The sequence below is a fragment of the Drosophila simulans genome, chromosome 3L (genome assembly GCF_016746395.2).
Source record: "Drosophila simulans strain w501 chromosome 3L, Prin_Dsim_3.1, whole genome shotgun sequence".
NCBI lineage: Eukaryota > Metazoa > Arthropoda > Insecta > Diptera > Drosophilidae > Drosophila > Drosophila simulans.
In genome coordinates, this window is record NC_052522.2 from 12,172,958 (window position 1) to 12,199,709 (window position 26,752).

The 26,752-nt window shown below is 44.8% G+C and overlaps 5 protein-coding genes across 9 annotated transcripts; 1 reads left to right on the forward strand and 4 right to left on the reverse strand.

Moving 5' to 3' along the window:
• Positions 1-1,166: 1,166 nt before the first annotated feature.
• On the reverse strand, positions 1,167-6,720 carry LOC6737812 (RNA polymerase II-associated protein 1). Its single transcript, XM_002084604.4, has 13 exons — positions 6,506-6,720; positions 6,125-6,432; positions 5,835-6,063; positions 5,333-5,774; positions 4,792-5,277; positions 4,425-4,734; positions 4,283-4,368; positions 3,242-3,479; positions 3,018-3,175; positions 2,425-2,962; positions 1,975-2,113; positions 1,475-1,887; positions 1,167-1,407 (listed from the first exon to the last, which is right to left on the reverse strand). The coding sequence occupies exons 1-13, from the start codon at positions 6,630-6,632 to the stop codon at positions 1,234-1,236; spliced, it is 3,648 nt and encodes a 1,215-aa protein (XP_002084640.1). The 5' UTR covers positions 6,633-6,720; the 3' UTR covers positions 1,167-1,233.
• Positions 3,510-4,413, forward strand: LOC6737813 (general odorant-binding protein 69a). The gene is made up of 5 exons (XM_002084605.3): positions 3,510-3,664; positions 3,726-3,804; positions 3,861-3,952; positions 4,015-4,117; positions 4,171-4,413. Exons 1-5 carry the CDS (start codon positions 3,533-3,535, stop codon positions 4,269-4,271), a joined length of 507 nt encoding a protein of 168 aa, XP_002084641.2. The 5' UTR covers positions 3,510-3,532; the 3' UTR covers positions 4,272-4,413.
• Positions 6,721-6,886: 166 nt separating the features above from the next.
• LOC6737814 (SET and MYND domain-containing protein 4) lies at positions 6,887-9,358 on the reverse strand. The gene is made up of 5 exons (XM_002084606.4): positions 8,605-9,358; positions 8,202-8,544; positions 7,612-8,148; positions 7,331-7,552; positions 6,887-7,275 (listed from the first exon to the last, which is right to left on the reverse strand). Exons 1-5 carry the CDS (start codon positions 9,173-9,175, stop codon positions 6,957-6,959), a joined length of 1,992 nt encoding a protein of 663 aa, XP_002084642.2. The 5' UTR covers positions 9,176-9,358; the 3' UTR covers positions 6,887-6,956.
• A 1,704-nt stretch (positions 9,359-11,062) lies between these two features.
• LOC6737815 (probable calcium-binding mitochondrial carrier CBG00135) lies at positions 11,063-22,391 on the reverse strand. Of its 4 annotated transcripts, none has more exons than XM_016169682.3 (8): positions 22,232-22,391; positions 20,960-21,614; positions 19,821-19,947; positions 19,676-19,763; positions 19,501-19,612; positions 12,342-12,500; positions 11,703-12,276; positions 11,063-11,630 (listed from the first exon to the last, which is right to left on the reverse strand). In XM_016169682.3, the coding sequence occupies exons 2-8, from the start codon at positions 21,428-21,430 to the stop codon at positions 11,395-11,397; spliced, it is 1,767 nt and encodes a 588-aa protein (XP_016031598.1). In that variant the 5' UTR covers positions 21,431-21,614; positions 22,232-22,391; the 3' UTR covers positions 11,063-11,394. The 4 variants fall into 4 exon arrangements, with proteins under 4 accessions (XP_016031598.1, XP_016031597.1, XP_002084643.2 ...); XM_016169681.3 differs by having other exon boundaries at positions 22,228-22,391; XM_002084607.4 differs by lacking the exons at positions 19,501-19,612; positions 19,676-19,763; positions 19,821-19,947; positions 20,960-21,614; positions 22,232-22,391 and adding an exon at positions 15,454-16,014.
• Positions 22,392-22,550: 159 nt separating this feature from the next.
• Positions 22,551-25,114, reverse strand: LOC6737816 (ADP-ribosylation factor GTPase-activating protein 1). Of its 2 annotated transcripts, XM_002084608.4 has the most exons (5): positions 24,680-25,113; positions 24,067-24,614; positions 23,792-23,996; positions 23,471-23,530; positions 22,551-23,406 (listed from the first exon to the last, which is right to left on the reverse strand). In XM_002084608.4, exons 1-5 carry the CDS (start codon positions 24,737-24,739, stop codon positions 22,864-22,866), a joined length of 1,416 nt encoding a protein of 471 aa, XP_002084644.1. In that variant the 5' UTR covers positions 24,740-25,113; the 3' UTR covers positions 22,551-22,863. The 2 variants fall into 2 exon arrangements, with proteins under 2 accessions (XP_002084644.1, XP_039150346.1); XM_039294412.2 differs by lacking the exon at positions 23,471-23,530 and having other exon boundaries at positions 24,680-25,114.
• Positions 25,115-26,752: the final 1,638 nt, after the last annotated feature.

Genomic DNA, 26,752 nt, shown 5'->3' on the forward strand with positions numbered 1-26,752 from the left:
ATAGTTATTTTCAAAAATATCTATAAATATATAAGTGCTCTAGAATCCTCTCGAAAGTTTAAAAAGTTGTGTCATACAGCAACGCGCCCAATTTTGGTTTACAAACCATTATAAGCCAAAAAGCTATTCTTTGCCAATAAAGAAGTAATTAATTTTCAAGGAGTCGGCGATAGCAATGCAATTAGCTTTGAAATCGTGTATCTATGCACCCCTTTCCGTATCATTTTCAAGTGACAATCAAGTTTGAACTGGCTATTAATAGACCATTCGATCGAAATTTAATTTCAGTTGACTTAAGCGATTAGCGTTGCTTAAATTTATGAGGTCTGCGCAAATATTTACGGAGCGCGCTAACACCCCGCAGTTATAAAATAATTAGCGGCCATTTAAAGCCAATTATCACATGAACACTCATAGACCAACGCCTCGCGGTGCTGAGTTCTTCGATTTTGATGGGTGTAAATCATGCGAAAGTTGAATTATGTGGCCCAATGTTGCGCATACGCCATGTGTCAAACGAAAGCCCCGTGACAAGTCATTCGCCAAGGCATATATACATACATATGTGCTTAGGAAAATGGAGAAAAACCAACACGCACGAGTACTTAGATCAAATGATTTAATTAGCACTGGCCCCTCCAATTGTGTTCATTTTAATTACATACATTTTATCAGCCGTCAAAGCTTACGACTGCCAAGGCGCAAGGAGGAGGCAAGTTGTCGTGGCCCATGTGTCAATAAGTCAAACGATGTTAATTAATTGAGTGCGATAGCAAAATGCTCTGCAAACCGTTGGCCTGTCACACGCAGTTTTCGTTGGCCCATCGTAATTAGCCCAAAAAGCACGGTTACACAACCTAGGAGTTGTTCCCTATCCGTAAATGTAATTATTTGCCTTAGCCAAAGTGCAGTGCCATATTTGATAAACGACCAGCCTGCTGTGGAATTCCCAGTAATTAGCTATGCATTCAACTGGAACTATCTCTTAAGCTAGGAAAATATATGGTGTACAAAAGAGGAGGTATATGCTAAAGACACAAATTTAGGCTACAGTTGAATGGACTTAACTCAAAGTAACTGCGAGGTAGCACTTGAAAAGAGGAGCAGATAAACCCAAATCAGCTTGCTTTATAAATAGAGTATTGTCACATGAAAACGACTTTGGATTCCGAAATTAAGTACGTTTATCGCAGTCTCGTGAAGAGCTCCTATCAATAATTAATGTTCAGATTATCAAAACAATGTGGCTTTATGCACCGACGTCGAGTGGTTAAAGTGGTGCTGGGCTATTCGATAGGCAATGCTCCCAGGACGAACCATCTTTTGTGCCAATGCATCGCCGTACAGCTTCACCAACGAAGGCTCCTCCTCCACGGGCTCTAAATACGCAGACAGTCTTCCCATTAGCTGCAGAAGGAAAATCAAACCGATATATAGTTCACATTCATTTCAAATTAAAGCCTTTTGCACTTACCAAAGCTTCATCACAGTTTATGAAACGCACAGCCTGAACATGTTCCGACCAAAGACGCCTTCGCCACTTATTATCATATTTCTGTGCCAGAGGCACCAGCACCAGAGAACTGAACAGTTCATCACCATAGCTGGCCGCCTCAAAGTGTTCCACAAACAGATAGTAGAGCGGTTCAAATCTCGCCTTATCCACAAGTTCTGCATCAAAGTCGAATACATGGCCTGCATTCTCCCTGTAGAAATCCATCAGGCAATCACGAAGCAGCTCATGCAAATCCGGAGCCAGGAACTGCGAGTCCGGGCCCATGAAGGCAATCATCAGATACATAAGGTTTTCCAGCGGGCTAACAATCTGCAGTCCCTCTCGTTCCAACTGCCGAACGAAAGTCAACGTCATGCGGACCACCTGGTTTTCTGTTCAATAGACAGAAGAAGAAAAAAAAGAAAAGGAAAACATGATTTATCCCCAAGAAAAGCAAAGTTCGAAGTAAGCATCCTCACCTGAGTGTATAGCCGCTGGACGCTGCTGCACATTTTGCAAGTAATTGCTGAGGATAACCCGGAGCTGAAAGAAGGGCCAGTCCGCGGGCAGGATGGGCGCTTGTGTGTAGCTCAAGGATAGCGACGGCTCCGAGTTGTCCTGTTTGAAGAAGTCAAAAAATCAATAAATATGCATTGAAAATGTGCCATTGTATGACGGCGGCTCCGAGCTGGGAAATTGAAATTGCAAGTCAGTCGATTTCATAAGTCTGTTATCTTTTTTACTTAATTCTACTCCTGAGTCTGTTGACGCTTGTGGTTTGTTTTCTATTTTACTTTAATTTATTACGTGAAGTGCTTCCTAGTTGTTAAAAAGAAGATAGTGGAAATTAAATTTTCCTTCAATCAAGCAAGGAGCCACGAATGCCATATCTACATTATGAGACATAAATTGAGGATAGAAATACTTACAGCTATGATGTGAGGATACACCATCTCCAGACACGATTGCTGCAGTAGTTTCAGACTAGATTCGTCCAATTTGACAAAGTCGCCATTGAAAATGAAGCGCTCAAAGATGCTCTTGATCTGCGTGGCATGGGCAGTGGACAGGCAGCATAGGTAATTGTACACCAACTGCAGCATCTGTTGTCGCTCCAGATAGATCTCGATTCCATCTGTTGTAAGCAGCTGATGGATTAATCTCAGCTCGCTGCGGGCAAAGAAGTTGGTGGCCAGGACGCGATTCAGCTGGGTGCTCAGCTGGCGCAGATATTCGGCCAGAGGCTCGAGCACCGCCGGTTGTATAAGCGCCGCGAACAATGGCTTCTCGCCGCTCTCCAGCGAAATGGCGAGCAGGGCCCACAGGTTACTCAACAGGTGCACCGGATACGTCTCACTGACAACCAACTGCGGCCCGTAGTCGTGCATCAACACTGCGCCCACGTTAGGCAACGCCGCATGCACGTGGCGCCGATCGATGGGGCGTCTCAGCATTATGGAGCCCTTGCTGGAATATAGCAATTAAATTAGGTGTGATTTGAGGTCTTCCACGATCAACGTACACTAGGTCATGTACGCAAGCTATAAACCCGCTGGACTGCACAAATTTCGGAAGGATGCTGCGCAGAAAGGGCAGGAAACTGGTGGTTCCCAACAAGCTGTTCCGAGAAAACCAGCCTACAGCGTACAGAGCAGCGCTCAGAAGCGTCATCTGGCTGAACTAGAAATACAGATTCTTGTTAGGAGTTTTAGTTTAATATAGCAGAATGAATATTTAGGCACTTACATCTTTGATCTTCGCAACGCGGGAAGCAGCATGCATCCAGCCACAGCAGCAGTTGTTAAGCGGCTCCACGAGCAGCTTCTGTCCCTCGACGTCGCATGCTCCGCTCTCGCCACTGGCCACCAGTGCGACCAGCAGGGCGGCTGCGTGTTGTCGCACCAGCACGGATCCGCCCACTCCATCGAAAGCGCAGTGATTGCCATGCCAGTCCAGTAGCTGTCGCAGCGCGGGCAGGAACTGCCTATAAATTATCCAAAATCATAGTTATTATTCCTACTTCGTTTGGCTATAAAAATGAGGCACAGACTAAAAAGCGCTCAGTTGAATTTCAGCAATTTTTGGGGAGCAGCAAAAATGGCTGCACGACATTTTAGTCTTCTTCTAGCACTACTCATACTATATGATTTAATTCCTGGTAATCAAGGAGTAAGTATTTGCTGCCACGCAATAATTTGATAATTAATTTAGTTGTTGTGCCTGTTATTAGGTGGAAATTAATCCTACGATCATAAAGCAGGTGAGAAAACTGCGAGTACGATGTTTAAATCAGACAGGAGCTTCTGTAGGTAAGTGACTTTTTTTGTTAGTTTAAACAAAATGGTTTAAATTCCCTACACTACAGAGATGATTGACAAGTCGGTGAAAGATAGAATACTACCCACAGATCCCCAGATTAAGTGCTTTCTCTACTGCATGTTTGATATGTTCGGATTGGTTTGTGACCCTTACAAAACTTGGAATAATTTCCTATTCATGAAAAATTACTTTCCCTATAGATGGATTCACAAAACATCATGCACTTGGAAGCTCTGTTGGAGGTTTTACCCGAGGAAATACACAAAACTATTAACGGATTGGTCGATTCGTGTGGAACTCAGAGTATGTAAAGTGTTTTTAACAATTCGAACTGATTAAAATGTATCTCCTTTCAGAGGGAAAAGATGGTTGTGAAACCGCTTATGAAACCGTCAAGTGCTACATTGCTGTAAACGGAAAATTCATATGGGAAGAGATAATAGTGCTACTTGGGTAGTGATAACCAACCTGAATATATCCCGATCCACGATTCCCAAGAGCAGCAAACAGCGCAGTATGCGCAGTGCCTCGATCTGAACGCGCACCATCTGGACCTACCAAAGAGACCCCATCAATAAAATCACTTTGACAAAAGCAAACGCATACAAACCTTATTGTCTTGGAGAAACAAGTATTGTTGAAGTCGCCCAATCAGGACTCCTTTGGAAATACCCTTAGCTATATCAAGGTGTTGGCAAATCAACACTCGAATTAGTTTTAGAAATAGAACTTGCGGCTGGCCATAAAACTGATTGCTTCCACTCGAAGAGGGTAGAAAATGTTTAAAGAGTGTATCTATAAGATGGCTCTCATTGGCCAGCTGACGAGCCACTTTGGTACTTGTACGAGCTATCCTTATAAGTAATTTCAGGCAGGACTCCACAGTGCTATTATCTGGTTTCACAGAATCCAAGATGAACCTAAAAACAGGTGTATTATTAGAAGTAGCTGTAGCTCTAAGACATTTCACTGCTTACCGAATTCTTTGCAATATATTTGTTCTGAGCAGGCAGTCCATGAGATCTGTTTCAGCCAGTTGAAAGTCATCCATGGACGTGCGACTCTCCGATTCATCTTCATCCACTTCTGCACGCACAGATTTACTGGTGGTCAGTAGCTTCATGTAACGTTGCAGAAATGCTATGGAGTTGGTATCTGTATCTTCTCCTTTGCCATCACTGCCGTTCCCCAAAACCTCTAAGGTTGGTTGCCAATGACAGTAGGCATTGTCTTGAACATGATCGAGAAGCACTTCGTCGGTTTCGTTATAGAACAGGTTGGATAGAGCTCGGCTTACAACCTCAAGTTGTGCAGGTGCATTGTCATCGAGCCCAAAGCGCAGCAGAAAGAATATTTTTGATATGGGTAGAGACAAGACTTGATCATAGAATCCCTGGTTATAGATGCTAAAGATCCCAGCTATGGCTCCAAAGGCAGATAGTCTTTGCTGTAAGACGGTGGATCTGAAAAGTAAAGAAAATAGGTAAGAAACCGATCTAGCAAATATGCGATGCTCACCTGGCTAATCGAAACAGCTCTTGCAGTGCGTAGCCAGGACGATCTGCCTCCTCGCCGTGTAAATAAAGTTCTCGCTCGTCGATTTGCTTCGATGCATCCTGATCCTTGAGAGTGTGAGGCAGGAGCACACCTTTCCAATCAAAACGAGCATTGAACTGCTCTCCGGGCTTCAATTCACTTATCTTAGCGGGAATATCCCGCATCCACGCCAATTTATGCTCCTCGACGAGATTGAAATTGACCCAATTTCCTTTATCGCTCTCTTGCAATATCTCAATAGCTGGATTCCCATCGGTTAATGAAGAAATTTGTGGATCTTGGGCTCTTGTAGGCTGTGTGGGCATGGGTGGTGCTTCTATAATCTTTGGTGAATTTGGGTTGGGCGGCTTGGAATTCGGCGTGGCTTGTCGTTTCTTGGACAACAAAGCTATCAACGAGGGATCTGCAAAGCAATATTTACATTCTAAGAAAAATAGTTTTTTACGGAAAGATATTAATTTACCCAAAGAAGCCAGCAACCTTTCTTTCTCTGCCAAAATATCTTGTTCATTCATTTGCTTGAGTACATTTAGGTTTTCCTGATGCAGTTCCTTTCCCAGTTTCGCATCTTTTATTATGGAACTTGTGTCATTTCTTGGAGAATCCGACTCTTTTTTTGATTTTTCCTCATCTAAAGACTTAGCACCTAAAAGTTTTTTGGCGAAAATGCTAAGCGGCTTGCCGGAATCAACCTAAAACAATAAGAAACATTATTAATTTGTATATAACAATTAGTTAAGCATACAATAATACCTTTTTGGAATCTTTGAGAGCAGATCTCCTGGTTCCTTCAGTTCTTTCTACCAATTCGCCCAGCACTTTGCCTAGGGAACTTGGATCCATCTTGCTGCCCTTCACATCGCCCAGAATGTTTTCCTGGATTTCATCGAGAAGAACTTGGCTGACATGCGTTCCACGTTCTTTTGAGACACTTGTTGGAATCTCTGGGATGATTTCTTTGGGAACAGGTTGAATTTGCTCCTCGTTTTTTGCTGTAGTAGAAGTAACACGTCCCAATTTTGCCTGCTCTCGTCTTTGGGCAAACATGGACTTTTTAGGAGCTACATTAGTGAAAACAATCAACAATAACTATATTTTATAAATCTTTGGTAAGCAGAGGGAATCTGGACGCACCTTTATCCATGCGCACAAATGCCGCTGCAGGCTGGAAATTGGGATCCTTCGCTCTCTCTGCATTAAACTCTGCTGCCATTCGCAGGACATCCTCCTCACTTTCACCTGGCTTGAGTTTTTTAAACATTTTAGCCGGAAAAACAAAACCAAATAAATTTCAAAACAATTCAGCTGCAGTGTGGCCGTACCTTTAGAAAATACCACGAACATTCGTTTCCATTAACAGACACTTAACAGCGCAGCATTTACAGAGCTCTGTTATTTTGAAAACATTTCAATTGGAAAATTCCCGATAAAGATTCCAATTAGATTTCAATAATGAGGAAGGCGGGCAATTTAAAAAATTACATTTACACCAATGAACTACAACATTAAAATGAAATTTAATTTGCATTCAAGTAGAAAAAACGATTTAATAATACATGCGCACAAGCCATTAACTAGTTTTCGTTCATTTCCCTTCCTTTTTAAACGTGGTGCCAGTATCGGACAAACACTTATGGAGCGACTGCTGCGCCACTATGGTGTCCTTGTGAGGCAGTGCAGCCACGTGGAAGAACATCTCGAGCGCCTCCTTGAAAAGTTCTATGGCCTCCCCGGTCTTCTGGGCCTCCATGGCCCGGGCAGCCTCTCGATACAGCTCCTCGATCTTGATCATCTTGGCTACGCTCTCCTTGAGTGAGATGTTCTTGCGGCAGCGAGGACAACGCACATCCTTCGCCAAATCCTTGGGGAACTTGAGCAAATTAGAGCAGTTGGCTGAGGTGCACCTTTAATGTTGAAAGATATTATAGTATATCAATTGATAGCGAGGCTAGTACCCACCAGAATCGCACTTGCTTGTCCAGTTTCTGGAGCAGTGGCCAGTTTTCCTGGCAGGCCATGCAGTTGCAGCTGAAGGAGTAGCGTCCTCGCAAGGATCGCTGTCTCTCCTTCAAGTTGTTCTTGATGAAAATGGGTCCGTAGTTCACGGCCACCAATTCATTGGCACGATGTGGCCTGGTGGCAGTGAGGACCAGCTTCTTGCCAACAAAATGACAAGCGGTGCTTAAATAAAAAGAAGAATCCTTAATGATCTCTATAATATTTAAAATAATAAAACCCACCTGGGCCAGCACTCGTGATTGAAGTAGGAACCAGTACCATAGAGGCCTGCGGCCAGATACACCGTCTTACTGCCGTCGAAGCGATGCTCCTCGGTCACTTGGGTTTGATAGATCTGATGGGCATTGTACTGGAGCACCTGCAGCAGGCCCAGCAAAGCGGTGGCCACCTGCAGCTCCACCGCAGTGGGATTGACGCCCTCAGTCTTGCGACGTCCGAAGTACAGCGACTTCTGGAGAATGCGCAACAGGAAGCCAGACATCAGAGCTCGTCGCAAGTAGTCGTCCGGCTGACGATCCTCCTCGTGGGAGCACAAGTGCTCGAAGAGCAGATTGGCGGTGGCCAAGCCCTGCTCCAAGCTAGGCGCCTGTGTGAAGATGCGCAGCGCGATGAAGCACAGAATGGACATGCCAGAGCCGATCATCAGGTCCATGTACTCGCACTCAAAGCGATGGTAACTGGAGCAGGCCTCGCCCATGCACTGGGCGGAGCAGAAGGCGATTCCCGAGCAGTGGAGACAGGAAACCGGCGTGCGCAGCCTGAAAATTATGGGAACTATGTACAGCTAGATCCAAGATTATAAATCCCTTACCTTTTGAAGCAATGGTGACAATGAGTGCCAAAGTAACTGGGCTCCAAACAGGCGGCCACTGGCTCCTCGCAGAGCAGAACATCACCGGTTCTCAGACCCTCGTTGGCCACCACAAAACGACCCTTGTCCTTGGTCTCCACCAGCCTCACCACCTTGGACGCACCAACTAGTTCGGCACTCTCGCCATGTGCCAGTTGTGGCACCTGCTCCGAGGTGGCTTCCTTGGGCTTCGGCTTTGCAGCAGATATTTCCTTGCGGCACAGCGCGATGTGGGTGGCATCACAGCCAGGCATCTTCTCGGCTATCTTCAGAGAGATCTCAGCGCGGGCAGGTTCCCCCATGACTGAAAATAAAAGGTTTTCCATAAGCATGATACCATCGGTTTGCTCCTGGCTGACCCCACCTGCATACGCTTTGGCCATCTTCAAGTAGTAATCCACACTGGACTTGAGCTCCAGTCCAAAGTTGATGGCCAGCTTGAGGTCATTCAATGCCGCCTCCCCTTCGCCCAAGCGGATCAGTATGGAAGCCCTCGATCTGTAGGCCAGTGCCAAGGTGAGGCCCTCATCGAGGACAGGATCTGCATTGCGGTCGGGAGCCCGCATCACGGCCAGATTGGCGGCCATGAGAGCCTGCTGCAGCAGCTCCCTGCTCTCCTCGCCCTCGCCACTGCCGCTCATCAGGTAGAGCTTATCCGCCTGGGCGCGTCGCTGGGCCGAGAAGAGGGCATCCTTCTGCTTGAACACCGGCTGCACATGCTCCAGGACACCCAGCACTGGATCGCACACCTCGCGATCGCTGAAGATGGACAGCACTCGGGCTGCATTGGACTTCAGTTTGCCAAAGTAGTTGCGCAGCCACTTGTCGCCACATGCATCCCGCACGTCCACGCAGAACTCGTTGAAGAATCCCCTCCTCTCCGACTGGACCGTCTGCGCGGAGCAGATCTCGTGGTACGTGGCGTCGAACTCCATTTGGACTCCAAATTATGTAAAATCTAATTCAGATTTTCGGTGCAACGGCTGAAGAAGTGGGAATCGACCGCGTTTTCTGATCACCACACTGAAACCGCTGAGTATTGGAAACAGCTGGCGGACGTTCCTGCTCCAAAAATAGCACCGATCTTTCAGTTCGGCGGCGCATTATAAATATGCGGTATTGAGTTCCGAACTAGTACTGGTTCACTTTCGATACTTTTTTGAAGAATTTATTGATTTTCGAAATAAATAGAAATATTTACATTGGTTTCGACTTTGACACTATATAGTTATTAACTTTATTTCCACTTAAAATGCAAGCGATCAGTTGTAATAATTCGCATTTTATTTGTAACTGGAATCGGGCTTATAAATCACATTAAATAATTTATTTAAAAATTAGCTAAACGTACAAAAATATAACAATATGTATATCAGAGTATTTGTAGTTATATATATATTCGTAGTTAAATATGTTAAGTATATTTTCATCGCGTGGAAAATACTCAAGTTGATTTCAAACTCTCATTAATATTTAGATTTGCTCATGGACTAGATAGACTTTGTCAACCATTGTTTATCAGTTTATCATTTTGGAAAGACCTTAATTAAGTAGAAGAGTATATTTTGTGTAACATTTTTGCGTGACACTCATTAATTTTGGTTCGCCATAATGTCAAAATGCAGAGAATAAACTTATAATTATCAGAAAGTATATACGAATATCCTGTGGGGAAGTAAAAACATAAGACTAATAAATTATAAACAAATTTTGCGGCAGATTTCATTTTAATCTTTGTATTTATTTACTCGAATAATGATTGCGTGATTTTTAATGATCAAGTCAAATGATTCAAGTGTGTTTGACTTCTTAAAAATGCGGTGCTGTGGTAAAGCGTTTTTTTTTTTGTTTTTTGGGATAGTGATAAATCATATTTAAAAAGTCATTATTTTCACTACAGTCGTACAAAATTCAATTTGGCTAATTAAGAGTAGGGTACAAATTATACATATGCTTTTAAATTCAGAACCATTACAGTGTGTATATAAAATAGGATTGAACTTATGATTGGTCGGTTTTGCGATCGGGTTCAGATTCACATGATATATCAAATAAATTACATGGTGTATGGGTATTGTGTTGGTTTTGTTTTGTTTTGTTTGTTAGCTTTCGTCACAATTAATCTCGTTGGCTTCAATTGCAATACGATCTAAGAGAAAGTGTTACTAAACTTAACAAATAAAATGCTACAAAGTTTTCAGCCTCGCCGCCGAACTTGCTCAAGAGACTGCGACAGCTGATTGAAGCTTACAAGTCGGTATTTTAGTAGGTATGGGTATAGTTATATGTATATGTGTATATTATAAACTATTATCATCACATTGTAAACGTTAAGTGTTTCTCATTATTTTGTGTAATCGATTAATCTAAGCAAAAACGAGACGAGTACATCGTAGTTTTAATGTCTTTTGTGTTTAAGCTTAAACGCTGCCGAGTATCCGTATCCATCCGTCTGTCTATCCCTCGATTTCAGATACCTGATTCCCCCTTGCAATCCGTCTGCCTGGCTCACTCTGATTTACGCTAAGCTAATTCGCCTTCGAAAGCAGTCGGATGGGACGAACTAAAAACCCGTGAAACTCTTCGAAGCCGGTTTCCTTTTTTTTTTGGTATGTGTGTTTTTAGCAGTTCACTGAGAGCGATGGCCCTCAACAAAGGTGGTAGCCTACGTACAATTGTAAATAAATTAGCTCTTAAGAGATAGAGTGGCCTAAACCTACTTGTAGGTCGCAGGATTGATGGCCTAAGAAATGTTTTGGGATTAGCACACGCCACAATGTTGCATGTTCTCCTTTGCGTTTGGTTTATAAATAAATTAGCCATAGTATCACTTATTTTATATTTTAAGAAAATAACCAAAAACTAATTCAACTATAAAAACTTAAAACGGATAACCCAGAACGTGGAAGAGGCCTGCTTTACACTTAAGGAAAGGAGCAGCACGAGACTGTCTCATTGCGGCAGAGAGCGAGTGGCGACCACCGAGCCGACTTAACCTAACGCTACTACTATACAAAATGGAGCACAGCGTCAGCCGGATCACCAGCCGCACTCCCGGCCGCAGCCCGATCCGCCCTGCAGAGCGGGGCCGCACAGCCGAGGTGGCCGGGCCGAGCCGAGTTAACCTGATTGGAGCGAGATTAGGACAGACATCTCACGACATCTTAATGCCCAGGGCGCGACTCGTATACTCGTACACCACGTAGCTGATGGACACCGCCGGCAGGACCTTGAGGAAGTTTGGCGTTATGCCGCGGTACAGCCCCGTCAGGCCCTCCTGTCGCACGATCTTGCGGAACAGGCCCGTCATCGTCTCCTCGCCGCTGTGCGCGTCGCTGCTCTTCAGGGGTATTTGCGTTTTCCGCTTTTGATTGGCAATTGTCTCGGCGGCTGCAAGTGGAAATGGGAAAATTATTATAGCATTACGATAGAATCAATTATGACCCTGAATGAAAGTCTCACCTTGTGCCTGTAGCCGAGTGCGCACCAGGGCCAGCGGGTAGGAGCAGAGCTGACCGAGTGTGCTCGATGTACTGCCGCACGCCAGGAGCACTAGGAAGCTGGGCTGCTCGTTGTTGTCGTGATTGGCAATGTACCGCCTCTTGAGGGTTTCATATACCGCCAAATCGATGCCGGCATAGGGCAGAATACCCAGGATGTTCGGTACATAGCCACGGTAGAAGCTGCGCACTCCTTCCTGCTTGTAGATCTTGACCGCCGCATCGGCAATGCCCGCGTACTGTCCCGTTCTCCGGAGCGCCAGGCGCGTCTTTAATACTTCCATGGGGTAGATGATGGTCTGTGAAATTCCGCCTGCCGCTGCGCCCGCATAGAATCGCTCCACGATGCTCATCTGGCGGCTGCCATCGTCTCCGCGAATCAGTCGCTTCATCTGCTCGTAGGCAGCGAACTTGAAAGCCGTTTCGGGGGCAATCTTCAACACATTGATGCCATTGCCTCGCCACATGCTCCGCGATCCGCCCTCGTTCAGCATGATGTGCATACACTCTGAGATTCCCATTCTTTGTGTTTGTACCTGGTTGGGAGAATTCGTTTGTTTAGATCTCAAGAGAAATGTTTCCTGTATCGAGGTAGACTCACCTGCAAGTACACTTTAATCCTGTCCAGAGGCGCTGTGCACGTCCGGGAAACTGCTCCAGCTATGCCACCGGCCACTAAGTGTCGCCACCAGAGGCCCGTCTGCATCTCTTTCTGTGTGAAGTCATCAGGTACGTTCATATCCTCGCCGATGTCGAGGTACTGCAAAAATCCAAAGGGAAGCGATTAAAATACTTGTGTTTTGGAATAGCGATCTAGGATTATGCTAGTCTATTTTAAAGGAAAAGGGATTTAACATAGCTGATTAAAGATTCCATTCCTTCTAGCGAGTAAATACAAATTATAAGTATGCATTCATTTACGTGAACTACTACTTCCTCGGAGAGGCAACAATCTTCGACATCCTCCACAAGGTTAACCAATTCTTTGAGAGCCTTCAGCGCCATGATTCTAAACCAATTTAGCACCGACTGCTATCTCTATTTGCCAAAGAAACAATGCAACCAGGTGCGGTAATATTGAATAATAATGCTGGTTGCTTATGCACAAAAAGCAAAAGAGTGATGTGATGCGATGGGCGGACTGGGCTATCCACACGCGCCACTAAAATCCCCATCGCCCGATGCCCAGTGAGAATTGCGGAAGCGGGCGAGAAAGAACGATGCAGAGCCGTAAACAAAAGTTATATCATTCACATTAGTTTTGCCATTCGTGCAGGAACACATAGACACAGCTGCATATGTACGTATATCTGGTTCGTGCCGCAACCATGTACTTTATTTTCTCGATTTGCGGATTTTTCTTCAGACGTGCGCCACCCCGAAAATAATTATAATTGGCTCGCCTGCCTTTTGTCTGCCGCCAATTGGTTGTGCAATGTAAGGGATCTCTCTCTCTCCTTAAAAAACTAACGCCAAGTGGGCCTGTGAAATATTATTTTTGATTTCGCATGAATTGCACAGCTTTTGGCTTTAAATCGAATTAATGCCGCTGATAGCCGGAAAGCTGTCTGATATTGATAACAATTATCAAGTCTTGTGATGTGCGAAGCTTTCGTGCGAGCAAAAAATCCAACTGAATCCGATTGATTCCCACTTGCAGCGTTATAAAGTGATTTTCCAGAACCTCAGGGCGAACATAAAAGGTTATTACACTTTTTCCCACCCCAAACGGCCTGTGCCCGGTGTCATTGAAACTAATTTGGACAATAGACATGCGAATAATAACAGAAGCCAAGTGATTTGTTTATCTATTTAGCGGAGCAAGATATATCCAGTGTTTCCCGGTGAAAACATCCGCTTTGAATGTGCCAAATCATTCGGCGTGTCTGTCACATTCACACACGGAGGGTGACAATTTCGAGAAGTCTCCTCGCGGAATGCGAGTTCTAACCTCTGGTAATGATGCCAAATTTAAGGCTGTAAGTTCAGTGAATGGGTTAAGTGTACTTAAGCATTTAAACCGACTTCAGTTTGCACTCACAATTAGCAACTTGCAATCACATGGGGTTTCCATTCAGAAAATTGTGGGAATTAGTTGGACAATTAACGAAATGGCATATTAATCCAAAAAGAGCGATGGAAATTTTTACGGAATGTAAATTGGCCTCTTTTAATGCAACGTCATTACTGATGGAATTTATCATTCCCGATCTCATATATCTATATATTATATATAAACACCGAGTCACATGAGTGCGATAGAGCTTTTTTTATACACAATGATCTATTTATAAGTTAGCCGTAATTTTGGCGCACAAACGTGGAAATGACCCTGAACGGAGACTACTCTCTCGTTGGCAAAGAAAACAGGTTAACAAACGATTAACCTGGCTTTTCCGCAACCATGAATGGGCAACCTTTGGATCACAAAGAGCCACTTACAAGCTTTTAAACGCCTTGGACTAATGAACTAACATGAATTCAAGGCGAATATGCTTGAATGGTCGATCAAGCAAGATAGCAAGGCTATAAGCCATCGCAGTCGAATATCTGGGTTTTTTTTTCAATGCATATAGGTAGGGTGGATCATCGACCGACTTGATGAACTTGACTCATGCCCGCAGAATTTGTTGCGGTGATCTTGACGTGGGTTGAGTTCTCCCAAACCGACGTCAGCGAGTTTCAAAGTAAACATCAGTGTAATGTAAATATCAACACGTTCATAAAGAGAGAAAAGTGCTCACGTCACACAAATTGTGGGGGCTTGACCAAATTGTGGATAACGAGGCAGGAGGGAGCGGGTCAATCACATGGCGCTGAGTCAGTCACTCGCCCACTGTGCGTATACTTGTTACACTCATATGTATTATGCTGAGGCGCGTTAACACACATACGCCCTGTTGGCCAAGACCACAAAACCGTGACGTTTGCAGGCGCCTAGCAACAAGTTGGCAGAAGTACACAAATACACGAGAGAGCAAAGAAGAGGGAGAGCCACGCGAAGCGCAAATCTTAGGCCAAGTGCCATGTGTGCGCGTGTGTGCGTTTCTGAGTAAAGTATGTCGTCTTCGCCGATCGTAAAAGTTAAAGTCTGCCTGCTGTTGGCGATTTCGGGGAGGGGAGCAGAGCAGACCGGTTCCATATCAGCACGTCACCCGACGGAGCTCGCTTTTGGCCCGCCAGCCAGCGAGGGAACGTCTGTTGCTAGGCGACTTGAACGCCCATGGGGCAACTTAAAAACCCGAATACCAAAACCACCAAACGAAACATTGTGTAAGTGTGCACAAGTGCAGCGAACAATTGCAACAGCTGCGAAGTTGAATGGGAATTCAATCGCAGACATTATAAACTATATTTTTAGATGCACAACAGGGAGGAAGTAGCGCGAAAATAGCACACACGTGTGGCATTAAAGTAAGAGCGAAGCAAAGGCAATGCTTCTCCAAGAGATCATTAATATTGCCACTCTATTGACATCAAACTGTTTCCCTTTCCCCGAATTATTGGGTAAGTCCCATCCAGCAGAGACTGCCTGATGGCAATCCCCGTTGAAGTTCCAGGGAAAAACCACACGAACGATAAGATAATCACAACAAATAACTCGCGAATGAGTCAGCTTCCGCTGCACTGGGTCGCATAAAGTATAATGTATCGACTCGAAGGGGGAACTTTGGCCTGCAAAGGGTCATAAAAGGGGCCTGTCAGCAACGTACCCGTCCCATCATATCGCGAAATATGACCACGAAGTCCTCCATCATGTCGCCAGCGACTGCCATTTGCTGAATATTGTGGTAATCGACGGGCAGATTGTACTGGTAGGTGCTATTCCGCAGCATCTTGTCCCGTTTGCACTGTTTCACTTCCGATCTCGAACTCCGATTTGCGTTTCCGTTTCCGCCTATCTTAGCGGTATGCGGCTTTCACTGTTCAAAACTGACAATTGCAAACTTTCACTCGCAGTCACTACAGTCACAAAATATGATGCAGCTCTCTTTGGCTTTGCTATTTCATTTGATTTGTTGACTTCGCAAGATACACTACTATCTTGTGGATGCTGTGGCCCAATAAAGCGGCCAGACTTTGCTCGATTCGCTTGATTGCAATTGTGCACATTCACACTTGTCGCGCTCGAGCTCAATTATATAACTACGCTCCAGAGGCAAGAGGCCTTTGGCTTGTTTCTCGGGTGTAGAGGGTATAACGCGCGCACAACCAACGCGGGAGCCAGCCGACTGAAGACTGAACCCGAATCCGCATCCGAATCCAAAGAGCGTCGGCGATCGCAGCCGAAGCTCCGCGCTATAGTTTCCCGAGAGCAAAGTACACCTCTGTGCTTTTGGCGCCTGCCCCTCGCTCTTTTTCCCCACCGACTTCGATGGGGCAGCGCGCGTGCGGCCTCTGAACAACCCCTACCATGGAAACTACACCCCAATCCCAGCCAGAATCGGCTTCTTGCCAATTAGCTATCATTGCCTAGGCCTGCGTGGCACGCATTTCCCACACCGCTCGACGGTTTTACCCGCTCTTTTTGACAACCAAAACAAATGAGTAGAAGAAGTGTGTGTCTGGAAAAAAGGTATCGAAGATATGCATACCCTAACTGAAGTATTTGCCTGATAACTGAAGAACTGAACTGAATCATAAGGCTACTTTCTCAAACCTCTTCATTCATTAAGAATTACCAGAAACTATTTGTGCTATTTTATAAATACATTGTAAATATTTCCATTGAAGAAAGACTTCATGAGAAGTATGGATCACATATTTGCAGAATTATGATAAACGAGCTAATGGAACTTGGAGCAAATACACTCCATGTTTTGGTATCACAACAATGGGTCGCGAAAAGTGGCTAATAAACGACACCCTTGGTCAATGGGCCAGACACTCTTGGCATTTATTTGCCTGTTATTGTTTACACGCTTCGATTCTTTATCACAAAGCGACTTTTCGCATGGCAAAACCGGATCGGAGCGACCAGCGCCATCATCTCGAGGGTCTGCCACACAGTTGATAGCCACATGACGGGCGTGTGACTTTATTAGCTCCTCCGCGCCTGGATGACGCTCGCCACGGAGGTGATCTTAATTGTTTACAGGCGGTGGAAACTTTTGCTCCACTTCATTACCATGCAAACGTCACTTGTGTAAATAAGGTCTCTGATTAAAGCGAAAGGTTCGGGGCAACTTTTCGCGTGTCGTCAACAGAAAACATGTTTAAAATTAAATAAAAATTATAGAAACGCAAAATAGAAATGGCACACTCTTATCAGCGAAACAACAAGCTGGTCACTGAATACTGAGCTCTGACCACAAGATTCTAGACTATTGGCCCGCGATAAGAGCAGGAAAAGTCGCAAAACACACCCATTTTTTAGGGCCTGTCGCTGGCGGAGATCGTTCGTTCCAGTTGCAACTGATACCTAAACCAGCTGGAATTGGTTTACGATGTCTAATGAATACAGATGTGGTTAGGCTGCACCGGGCGTGCTACTCAATTGCCTACTTAACGAGCCCCCAACAGCGGCATTAAATAGCCAATGTCTCGAGTAATGAACAGCACAATTCCCAGAAACACTTGAATTGCATGATATGGTATCATCCGCCCACTTGGGGAATTGAGCTGTCCAACTGCTGACTGCGTGTCAAATCGCAGGCACAGAGCCATAACACTATTATGAACCCAAAACTTATACAATATTTAATTTGTTAGCTCACTGCGAGAGCTCGCGAATTCAATCACTGCTTACAGCTGCCTCTGGAGTTCTCGAATGCGCGACAGTTACAACTTCTAGACTGCGGACTTTGGCCAAGAGTGATTACAGCGCGCAATTGGCGTACAAATTTTTCGCAACATGCTAACGACAAAGCAAATACATACATGTACATGTACATGGGTCTTATCGCCGCGAAAGTGCGTTCAATCAATCATAGTTTGGCTGGCAACTTAATTAGAGCCCACCAGTTAGTGCGCAGGCTTCGCATTTGCCCACTTTTCACTCGCTCATCAGCCTAATGCAAGAGGATTGCTACTCCGCGGACCTGTGTGCTCGTTGGAATGCCTAAAAATAGCAACCGGAACGGGACCTGTCTAGCCGGGCAGTAGTAAGTACTAAGTTAGATCCAAGAAACCGGCTGCCGAGAAACGGGCCTCCCCAAGTCGGCTTGGCAACAATCTCCTGGAGCCGGTTGACCTTAAGATTTTGAGTCTGCACAAAGCAAAAAAGAAAAAAAACAAAGAAAAAACCCGCAGCTGATAGTCTCAAATTTTAAAAAGTTGTTCCAGACGATCGATGAATTTTGGGGGATTCATCTAAATGGCAAGTACTTTTTGTTGGTGGGGCCTTCATTTGATATGATTCTCCAGTTAGTTACATGGAATTGATATAAATTGTGGAATTCAACAGTGACAGTGAGCAGAAAGGAAAAAAAAAAACAGATAAAAGTAAACAAAATGATTACGCAGACAACAAAGCGATGACATCGTCACCTGCCACGGAACACCGAAAGAAATTATACAATGCGGTGATATTTGGAAAAAGCTTCAGCAAACAACTTATCAACATTATAATGTACTATCAAACGAATTCATCTAATTACGTACAAAGAAAGCAATGGTACTTAGACTTTCGGTACAGTTGGTAACTCAATTTTAATTCATTGGAGCTGTTTAGCTATTTTGGCCCTTTTTAAGGTTCTCATGATTAAGCCCAAGTACGAATCATTCGACTAACTAATTAAACCTAAACCAAATTAAAAGTTCGTTTAACTCAAGTTTAAAGACTGATAATACGAAGAATGTTACTCATGCAATGCATTCACAAATTTGTTTCCAGGTACGCTGTTAAATCTTGAAGATCGTTAAGATAAAATGCACTAATGCAAATAGAAGGGATAACTATAAAAATGGTATATTCTAATCAAATTTGTACGGATTTCTACTCTTTTGAGCATGAAACATGTTCGCTGTGTAACAAAAATTGCTGCATCTTTATGACAATGTGAAAATGATCTCGAAAGCGGTCGGAACGATATCAAAAACGGACTTCCCATAAAGCGAGCGTTTAAACAGTCTGATGAAATAATCATTATGTTTACGTCAGTCCCGACTAAAAAAAAAAGAGAGTGATTAAGAGAGTGGACATGATATGATATGGCTAAAGCTCCGTCTCTTGGGCGCTCCGGTCCTTGAAAAATGGTCGCTCGGGTGAAGGTAAAATACTACGAGATAATACGCATGCAGGCAATATAACTAGTGGCTGATTAGCGAATGGGACTGATGATAAAGCCTTTTCTCCCGGTGGGTGTGACGGGGTGTGATGGGTGTGTACAGTGTCCGGGCCTAGGTACGTATGTGTTCCCGAGTGCCCTGCTTCTACGTGGGAGGGTCTACAACAATATCAATGGTAATCGTAATATGTAACTTGACGGATATGTACCTTCAGATCTTCCTCAGTTAGTCAGGAGTAGTGTGGGTGTAGGTACTACATTCGACATTTTGGTTAGTTGGTGTGTGAAGTGTGTGTTTGTTTTTTTGGTTTAATTTTGTTTTTGGATATGGGCGAGGGGATAAGAAGGGTAAAAGTTGGCAATTAGTTAACGTTAAACAGCTACAGGTATACTAGTATACATAGATATATTAAAAACAAACGCGATAGAACGAAAACTAATCCAGAGAGGCAGTGTAACACCTTTGAAGAACCACTGCTCTCCGTTTTTTTAAATTCAGCAACTTGCACTACGTATCTCTAGTAAACTCACAGTAGAGTGCCGCCAAAATTTAATCAAGTCGTGAATGTCCGTTGAGGGCGCCAAGAGCATGAAGTCCCGCCACTCGTTAAAGCTAATGTTCAGGCTGCCGTCCTTGTCCATTCTGCAAGTAAAGTCACGCATATCAACAAGTGCACAAGGAGAGAGTTGAGGTTAATTAACCCACCTGGTGAGCAGATTTCTGGCCTCGTCCAAGTCAATGTCCAGGCCCAGGTCCTTGAACGCCGATATCAGCTCCTCCAAGTCCACTTTGCCTGTAATACAATTCACTCATTGAAACTAATCCAATTAAGGCTCAATCAATTACCTACCATCGCGATTTTTATCTAGGTGCGAGAACTGCAGGACCAGATTCTTCTCATGCTCCCGCACGTAGTGCAGGAACTCGGCGAAGCCCACGTTGCCGCTCTGATCCTTGTCCGACTGCTGAAGGAATTTCTGTAATGAAGGCAAGTGCGGAATATTACCAGCGTTGCTCCTGGAAAATTTACTAGGTTCACTGCCGGAATATTACTGGAAAATTAGTGTCGCGCACTCGCGGGCCTTTCGCATAATAATGAGCCGCTGACTAGAGTATCGACCTGAATCGTGAAAGCAAATCAATTTCTCGTATCATGCGGGCTTCGCCGGCGGAAACCATATAAATCTTCTCAGTTGTCTGCACATTAACCCTCTATATACCATCTAATCCAATTCTGATTGTTTTCGGGACTTGTCGAAATACTTGTTGCATGTAATTTCACAACATTTGTTGTTCACGATTTGTGCAACATTAATAAACTAATATAGGATTTCACTAGAAGTAGAATTTAAGTCCCAGGATAAAAGTAATAGTTTAAATTAGTTTATATACGTGTTTATATCTTCATGGCCAATAGCTACTAGTTTGTTTTCGCTAAAATGTAAACAAAGCTGCTAGTAAACCACAAACAATATCTGTTAGTCAAACAAAGAGATTTGTATGCGAAATAATATTGTGCTCATCTAAAAATAGATTTTTCTCCTTCGCCTGGTTTGCCACCCCTCATTTCTCATGATTTAATAAGCCCTTTTTTGGCAACTGCAGATATGAAAGGGTCAAGCTGCCCAGGGTCAGCTGCCGTGCCAAATGTTTCGCCCTGATCAGAGCTAGCAAACAATGCACAATGTATAAATTAAGATTCTCAGATACTTTTGCCCGTCAAGGCCGCATATTATTGATCTCTACCGTCAGCCGTCTGTTTGGCGAAGAATAGCTAATAGAAAGGGGCATTGTTAGTTCCCTGAGAAAATGGCGAGCCCCGGGCACGTGTAGTTCAACTATGCTAATCAAGATTGTTTGTTCTCTACCCAAAGAGACATTTGTTAAAATCATGGGAGTCTCAGATAGGTCCTATCCATAATACTTTTGGTACAGCTAGCTGAGATGTGATAGCTTCCATATATCATCCTATAAATAGGCTTTGCTCACCTCCGCGTAGACGCTCGACAACCCGAACTCGTGCAGTGCCGCCGACAGGTCGTGGATGTCAATCCTGCCGTCGCCATCGCGGTCCAGCTTATTGAAGATGCGCTCCAGCCGCTCCTCGTCCTCGATGGGTATCTCGGTGGGCAGGATGGAGCCGGAGCTGGCGACCTCGTACAGATCATAGGGCAAGGGCGTGTTGGTGGTGCTGCTGGTGGCAAGATGGGCATTTTGCAGGCCGAGATTCTGGCCGTGCTCATAGCTGGCGGCTAGCGTGCGGGCGGAGTAGTTGGCCTGCGCCTGCTGGGCGAAGTTGAAGTTGCTGGCCGGATCGGGCGTCAAGTCGATGTCGATGTGCTGTTGCTTTTGATCCTTCGGCTTCTGATCCTCTGGCTTATAGTCCTGCTCCTTTTGATCCTGCTGCTTGCTTACTGCTAAGGATGCACTGTTTTCGATTCCAACTTGCTTTCTGACCATTCTCCACACTCGTGTTTACAGTTTACCTCGAGTTTTCTGTTCTTTAACTGGCAGCTGAAGGATTTCTCTGGGTTTGCTTGGTTTCCGATTCTCTGGGGGATTACGTGTTGGGCTATCAGCTGCTCTGCTCTTATGGCCGGCTCATTTTGCACTCCTTGGCAAGTCAAATGGAAAAAACAGTCGTCTGAAAGAGGTATCGAGTATTGTATACACATTAGTTTATAATGTTTATGTCTGGGCGAAAAAGATAAATAAACCAGCTCAACGTATCGAATTTCCCCGCGATGAAGTCATCCACTTCTTGGCTGGAAAACTACATATGTATGTTGTAGGTGCCAATTTTCAGGACCCCGCGTACATCCCACATCCCATTGATTTTCGCAGCTAATTTTGAAGGCCAGCGATTTTCCGGAAAAACCTTGAAAAACCCACAGCTTCACGCACACGCACGCACATGTCTCCAAAAGTCCACGAAGAGGGGGGAAGTGGAGGGAAAAGGGAGACTTTCCCCCAGCAACTCGAACTTTCTACTTTGGAAAGCGTAGCTTTAACCGAAGAATTCTTCATGCTCTCACACACTTTCTACATTCTTTTCTAAATTCTCCGGCCATTTTCCAGACAGGTGTGACTCAAATTTCTAGCGAATCGCTTGCAAATTGTTGCCAATTTGGCAAAAATTATTCTGCACTCTATTTTCATGCACACACACACACGCACATGCAAGCGAAAGCAATGTGGATATGCAAAAGAAAGTGGCAAACTTCAATTGCATTTCCCACTGTTTCTGTGGTCACTACCTACTGGTCGAGCTATTTAAGAGTTCGTCTGCTTTTACGCTATTTCGGCGACTTTATGGCTTAAAGCGATTCACGCAGAACTCTTTAATTTTAATTTTTTGGGTTTGCCAGTGTGACCACGAACGTTTATCTAGATATACTTCTTGTGTGGTCGAAAATACCCTAAGATGCAACGCGTCTATACTTAGTCGTGACTCAAACCTGCTTGCAGATTTTTACCTGTTGAGTTGTAGGGTTACACTATTAATTTTAAATTTAATATTTGAATTTTCAAATATTTATATTTTTCGAATTTAAAACCGCCCATTTAAAAAACGAACGTCTACACTTGTTAACATAATATGTATTTTCTCATCTCGCATCCCTCGCAATATCCTGGCATACACTTTAAGCTAAATAATTCGTTAGTTAAGTAGATCTATACAAAATTGGTCTAAACTGTGGAAATAATCGGGAATAGTTGCACTTTATGTTTGAAGTCGAAGAATGAATACACAATTCAGTTGGGGTTACATTAAATGCGCGCATAGCAGCCTCGGGGCCAGACATCAAGAGACACATAAAACAAAGGAGACACAACTTGACAACCGAATGGAATACAAAAAATACAATCGCATGAGCTGCCCGCCACGGCATCTACTTCATCAGCAGATCCCAGGCGTCGTCCTCGGCGGTGCCTTTGTTGCCGGACGAGGCCGTTGCCGTCTTGGGCTTCACACTCTTCACGTCCAGGCTCTCGAAGCCCTCGCTCAGCTTCTGCGATGTGTCCTGCAGCTTCATGTTGCGGCGAGCCGTCGATCCGCCGGACGGAGCGTTCTGGTAGGAGGTCTCTGAACTCTGGTAGTTCGTCGCCTCGAAGCCCGACCAGTCAGCGTCGCGGGTGAGGCCGGCGGAGGCGGTACCGCCGACACCGCCGCCGCTGCTGGTACTCAACTGATTGTGGTACGAACTGGAGCTGGTCATGTGCGACTTGCTGTTGCCGTTGTCCTGCCAGCCGCCCCAGTCGCTGTCGGTGACGCCGCTCTGCTGGCCCAAGCCTCCGGCCAGATTGCCGCCCACCGAATTGGAGCGCTGGTAGGCGCTGCTGTCCTCGAAGTTGGGATCGTTGTATCCGCCCTGTGGCGACGAAATGTTGCTGCCCGCCAGATTGTTCCAGCCTCGTTTGCCCATATCGGTGACCTGCGATCGGTAAGTTTATGTGTTAAAATTATGTGGGTTTAGAGAATGATGGGGAACTACAGACCTTGCTGGCCACATCGGTAACTCCGCTTTGTACGGAATCTAGCAGAGTTCCCTCTTTAATCTACAACCAAAAAAAGGATGCAAATAAATAATACAAATAATAAGTTGTACTAATTAAACAAACAAATGTGGGGATTAGCTAAAGGGATTTTTCTCTCTTTTAAAGTGGGTTTCTACAGCTTTAAATTATTTAAAACTAATCGACAGGCTAACAATAAACCAACAGAATACAAAATCAACATTACATTGAACCAAATCGAAGAGAATAGGCAAATAAGGAATCAAAATCTGAAAGATATAAGAGCTGAGGCGCAGGACTCACCTTCGTCGAGGCCAAATTGACTGTGGTGACCGCCTTCTCCTTGGCGGTGCTGGCCAACTTGGAGGCGTTGGTGGAGAAAAGGCTCCAGCCAGAGGCCAAAGTGGACAGCGTCGAGTCGAAAAGCTCCTGAGATTGCGTTTTCGGTGGTGGTTCGCGTGTGAACCCGAAACCTGCATATTTTCCGCCCTGACTCGGTGGCAAGTTTCTGCAACAATCAATTAGGATAAATCATAGCTAATGGGCAGATAGGCATATATGCCATAGGATCTACCTACTCTGGCCTGGAGGCATTCTCCACTTGGCGTCGGCTGAAGAACTCCTCCTTCTGGTCCTTGAACTCCTGCGTTTGGTACTGCTGATAGCCTCCAGGTTCGGCGCCTCCACCATTCTGATAGCCTCCGTTTCCGCCATAACCTGTTGCACTGGGTCGCGACTGGTAGCTGCTGTTGCTGGAGCCGCCTGAGCTGAAGCTATTGTTGCTGCCCACGCGGCCTTGCGCCTCCTTGAGATCCCAGCTCTTGCCCTGGGCCAAGGTAGCTATCTTATCGCGGTACAAAGCTGCCGCCTTCGAGTTGTAACGCTGCGTGATGGGCGCCCGTTCGTTCCAGTCCTCCTGATCCTCCAGAAACTCACGCGCATTGCGATTGCCGCCCGCCTTCATCTTCTCCAGCTCGATGTCTTTCCACTTGTCCATGGTGACGGAGCGCACGAAGGACAGATGCACACCCAGACTGCGATGCTTGCCAGAGCACTCCAGGCAGATCCAGATGCCGTACGTCACGGACACCCATTGCGGATTGTGGGTACCGCACTCGAAGCATTTCTAGTAATTTATAAACAAAGAAATGGAAGCTTATCTAGCGTATGTGGACAAAAGGGCAAACCCACCGAGTTCTCATCCTGCGGTTTCAGTTCCTGGAGCACCCGTCGCGTCCTGGGACTCGCCATGGCAACTAGTTTCTATGGTTTCTGGCCCTGCTCTGGCGGATTGCCCAACTCTTGGCGTTCAGTTGGCTTCAGTTTCGCAGCTGATAACCGAGTTGCTAATGAAACTTTTGCTGACGCTGGCGCTGATTTGGGTGCAATCTTGGCTTCGAGATGGGGCGATTCGGAGCTCCCACAGTCGCTTACGAGCCTTTAAAGTCCACAGATCGCGACAAACGCCTGGCCAAACACATTTAACAGAGTTGCAAATTTTTTTGGATCAGCTGGGACGCTCGCAATTAATGGCAAATTGGCAAAAAAAATTGTTAAGCGTGTCCCACTTGGAATTAGAGATGAGCTGACCACTCACGACAGCATCGATATACCGAATATTTCATGGAAAACCAAGGAGAGCTGTGCATACTATCGATATTTACCCAGCTCTAAGTTCCACTTGGATTTTTATTTTGCAGAGTGACCAGAGTGCAACCGTACCTAATTGCGATATATCGATAGTTGACTAAACTTGAGCGGACAATTCAAATATCTTAAGCAAACAAATTTAAGATATTAAATACTGTTTTTGAACAGAGAATGCTAGAAAATGGTTACTCTTTCTATATGCTTTTTAATAAAAACAATCATTTATGTTTTTGCTTAAGCTCTTATAAGCAATTGGCGGTAACAGCGGTAAAGCTGTATTTTGTTAAAAGTATATAGATTGCATGGAATATGTTGGAGCTATGACCATTTACCAAAACTCTCTTAAAAAGTTAGTTAGTTAGGCACAAACAAATTCCAAATTATAAAAATTAAATTGGACATTTAAAAAACTATATTTATTCAACATTAACATATGTTAATATACGCATATATATGTATGCTGGCTAAAAATTGCACAAAAATCTCTGCCCGCTCTCCAGCAAATTGAATTAACCCAACTCGATGGCATCGCCTTTGTTGCGAACACACCGAAAACCCTTCAACAAATTATACATTATCACGCTGATCTGATTTCCAGATCTTCAGTACTCGTGCGGCGACTGGAGATGCAGCGCCGCCAATTGCGCTGCGTCATCTCGAAAAAGTTAATAAAAACAGCGATTTATCACACTCCTAACAGTAATCAATCTCCTACCGACTGTCGGTGGATTTTGATTCGATTTCGGTGTTTTGAATCCCGGACAGGGGAAATTACTTACATGATCGACTTCAATGCAAACAGACCGCGGGTGGCAGGGCCACCAAAGATGAAAGGGAACTCAAATCTAAGGCAGTTTGGCGCCGCCTGAAAGGCATTTCCCTTGACTTTCCCCATTTTCCAGATCCGCTTGGAGGAAACGTCCCAAAGGTAGGTGACCACACGCGGCTCTACATAATTCAATGCCACTCGGATTAGCATATAATTATGCACAATATTTCTGCAGTTCGACTGCCTGCCCACCGCTAATTCCCTTTCAATTTTCAAACTTGCGCATTTATTTAAGTCAGCGTCTTTTGGCATCTCAGCGGATCTATAATTGCCGTCGCACGCCCAACAAGGGGGGCGTGGCAGATCGGATCTGGATGCGAGCGGCAACGAGCATATAATTGCCGCGCCGACCGCAGGATGTGTTGAATTGAAAAGCCTGCCGGGTAATCCGATCGATCGATCCGCCGATCGCCACGTCTTAGCCAACTTACGACTCCTGCCTCCGCTAAGTGAGCCGATGAGCCAGTGAGCCAAAGAGCCGGGCGTTCCTGGCTGGGCACTCGCTCGACGCTTTCAACAACTACTTGTCCCGCTGCCGGAGCGGATCCAATGCACTAAGAGAAATAACAGACTTCTCAGATGAGAAAAGAACCTTTCTTCATATTCTATCAAGTAGTAAACCTCTCTTTAGTAAATCACAATCTTCTAAGCTTGTTCAAAATTGGTTTAATATAGAATTTGTAGCCTTAAAAGATACCATTATCTGTGTTTAAACTTCACTTAACTATACTTCACTTATGCCATGTTTTTCCTTAAAAAAACACAATTTTCATTTGAATTTGGTT

What these genes read in the sequence shown, in the direction of transcription:
- LOC6737813 (XM_002084605.3), top strand. Translation starts at nt 3,533, where the DNA reads ATGAGGCACAGACTAAAAAGCGCTCAGTTGAATTTCAGCAATTTTTGG. An exon ending in TCAGACAGGAGCTTCTGTAG is followed by an intron (nt 3,805 to 3,860) that starts GTAAGTGACTTT and finishes CCTACACTACAG; the next exon opens with AGATGATTGACAAGTCGGTG. An exon ending in TGTTTGATATGTTCGGATTG is followed by an intron (nt 3,953 to 4,014) that starts GTTTGTGACCCT and finishes CTTTCCCTATAG; the next exon opens with ATGGATTCACAAAACATCAT.
- LOC6737814 (XM_002084606.4), bottom strand. Translation starts at nt 9,175, where the DNA reads ATGGAGTTCGACGCCACGTACCACGAGATCTGCTCCGCGCAGACGGTC. An exon ending in GATGGCCAAAGCGTATGCAG is followed by an intron (nt 8,545 to 8,604) that starts GTGGGGTCAGCC and finishes TTTTATTTTCAG; the next exon opens with TCATGGGGGAACCTGCCCGC. An exon ending in TGTCACCATTGCTTCAAAAG is followed by an intron (nt 8,149 to 8,201) that starts GTAAGGGATTTA and finishes CATAATTTTCAG; the next exon opens with GCTGCGCACGCCGGTTTCCT.
- LOC6737816 (XM_002084608.4), bottom strand. Translation starts at nt 24,739, where the DNA reads ATGGCGAGTCCCAGGACGCGACGGGTGCTCCAGGAACTGAAACCGCAG. An exon ending in GAGAATGCCTCCAGGCCAGA is followed by an intron (nt 23,997 to 24,066) that starts GTAGGTAGATCC and finishes TGATTGTTGCAG; the next exon opens with AAACTTGCCACCGAGTCAGG. An exon ending in TCAATTTGGCCTCGACGAAG is followed by an intron (nt 23,531 to 23,791) that starts GTGAGTCCTGCG and finishes TTTTGGTTGTAG; the next exon opens with ATTAAAGAGGGAACTCTGCT.
- LOC6737812 (XM_002084604.4), bottom strand. Translation starts at nt 6,632, where the DNA reads ATGTTTAAAAAACTCAAGCCAGGTGAAAGTGAGGAGGATGTCCTGCGA. An exon ending in CTCTCAAAGATTCCAAAAAG is followed by an intron (nt 6,064 to 6,124) that starts GTATTATTGTAT and finishes TTATTGTTTTAG; the next exon opens with GTTGATTCCGGCAAGCCGCT. An exon ending in AAGGTTGCTGGCTTCTTTGG is followed by an intron (nt 5,775 to 5,834) that starts GTAAATTAATAT and finishes ATTGCTTTGCAG; the next exon opens with ATCCCTCGTTGATAGCTTTG.
- LOC6737815 (XM_016169682.3), bottom strand. Translation starts at nt 21,430, where the DNA reads ATGGTCAGAAAGCAAGTTGGAATCGAAAACAGTGCATCCTTAGCAGTA. An exon ending in AATTTTGGCGGCACTCTACT is followed by an intron (nt 12,501 to 19,500) that starts GTGAGTTTACTA and finishes GGATTTTTGCAG; the next exon opens with TACCTCGACATCGGCGAGGA. An exon ending in GGATTAAAGTGTACTTGCAG is followed by an intron (nt 12,277 to 12,341) that starts GTGAGTCTACCT and finishes TCTCCCAACCAG; the next exon opens with GTACAAACACAAAGAATGGG.